The 803-nt window shown below is 39.5% G+C and overlaps 1 protein-coding gene across 1 annotated transcript in view; it reads left to right on the top strand.

The window, feature by feature from the left end:
* The window catches only part of RPL15 (ribosomal protein L15), a 2234-nt gene extending 1878 nt beyond the window's left edge, over window positions 1-356 (top strand). The window contains exon 3 of the mRNA XM_006851628.1: window positions 3-356. Coding sequence (XP_006851691.1) covers window positions 3-308 — 306 coding nt within the window. The 3' untranslated portion in view covers window positions 309-356. The remainder of the gene's footprint in view (window positions 1-2) is intronic.
* Window positions 357-803: the final 447 nt, after the last annotated feature.

Raw genomic sequence — 803 nt, 5'->3', positions numbered from 1 at the left:
AGGAGCGAGCTGGACGCCACTGTGGGGCCCTGAGAGTCCTGAATTCATACTGGGTTGGTGAAGATTCCACATACAAATTTTTTGAAGTTATCCTCATTGATCCATTCCATAAAGCTATCAGAAGAAATCCTGATACCCAGTGGATCACCAAGCCAGTTCACAAGCACAGGGAGATGCGTGGTTTGACATCTGCAGGCCGCAAGAGCCGTGGCCTGGGGAAGGGCCACAAGTTCCACCATACTATTGGTGGTTCTCGTCGGGCTGCTTGGAGAAGGCGCAACACTCTCCAGCTCCACCGCTACCGTTAATATAAGTAATGTTTGTAAAATTCATGCCTAATAAACAGTTTAGGACAGACATGTCTACTTAAAAGTGTTCTTTGTCTGTTAAAACAGTAGTTGTCTGCAGATTGTGTCATGAATGCATTGTTCAATTATGAAAGTAAAAGTGCAATAATGTTTGAAGACAATAAGTGAATAGTGTATCTTGTTTCTAATGAGGCAAATGCTTTTGATTTTGCTTTGAGAATTTTAGTAGGGAGTTACATGTCAATGTTTAAAAATGGCATACTGTGTGGTATAATAGGTATAAAAATAAATTCTTTAAAAGGAGCATTGAACTTAGCTCTTTCTGTACTCTTTAGTGCATGTGCTAAAACCTACAGTTTTATTGGGGTGATGCAATGCTCTGATAGCCTCAAATGGTTGGAGTTTTTGTTTTCCTTGTTTTTTAGAGTTTAACAGGTAAATTCAGACCAACTTTCTTAAATAAGGTGATTTTGCTTGGACATTTGTAAGATGGGA

Source organism: Chrysochloris asiatica, unplaced genomic scaffold, assembly GCF_000296735.1.
Source record: "Chrysochloris asiatica unplaced genomic scaffold, ChrAsi1.0 scaffold00030, whole genome shotgun sequence".
Lineage (NCBI taxonomy): Eukaryota > Metazoa > Chordata > Mammalia > Afrosoricida > Chrysochloridae > Chrysochloris > Chrysochloris asiatica.
This window is presented reverse-complemented; position numbering and strand designations above follow the sequence as displayed.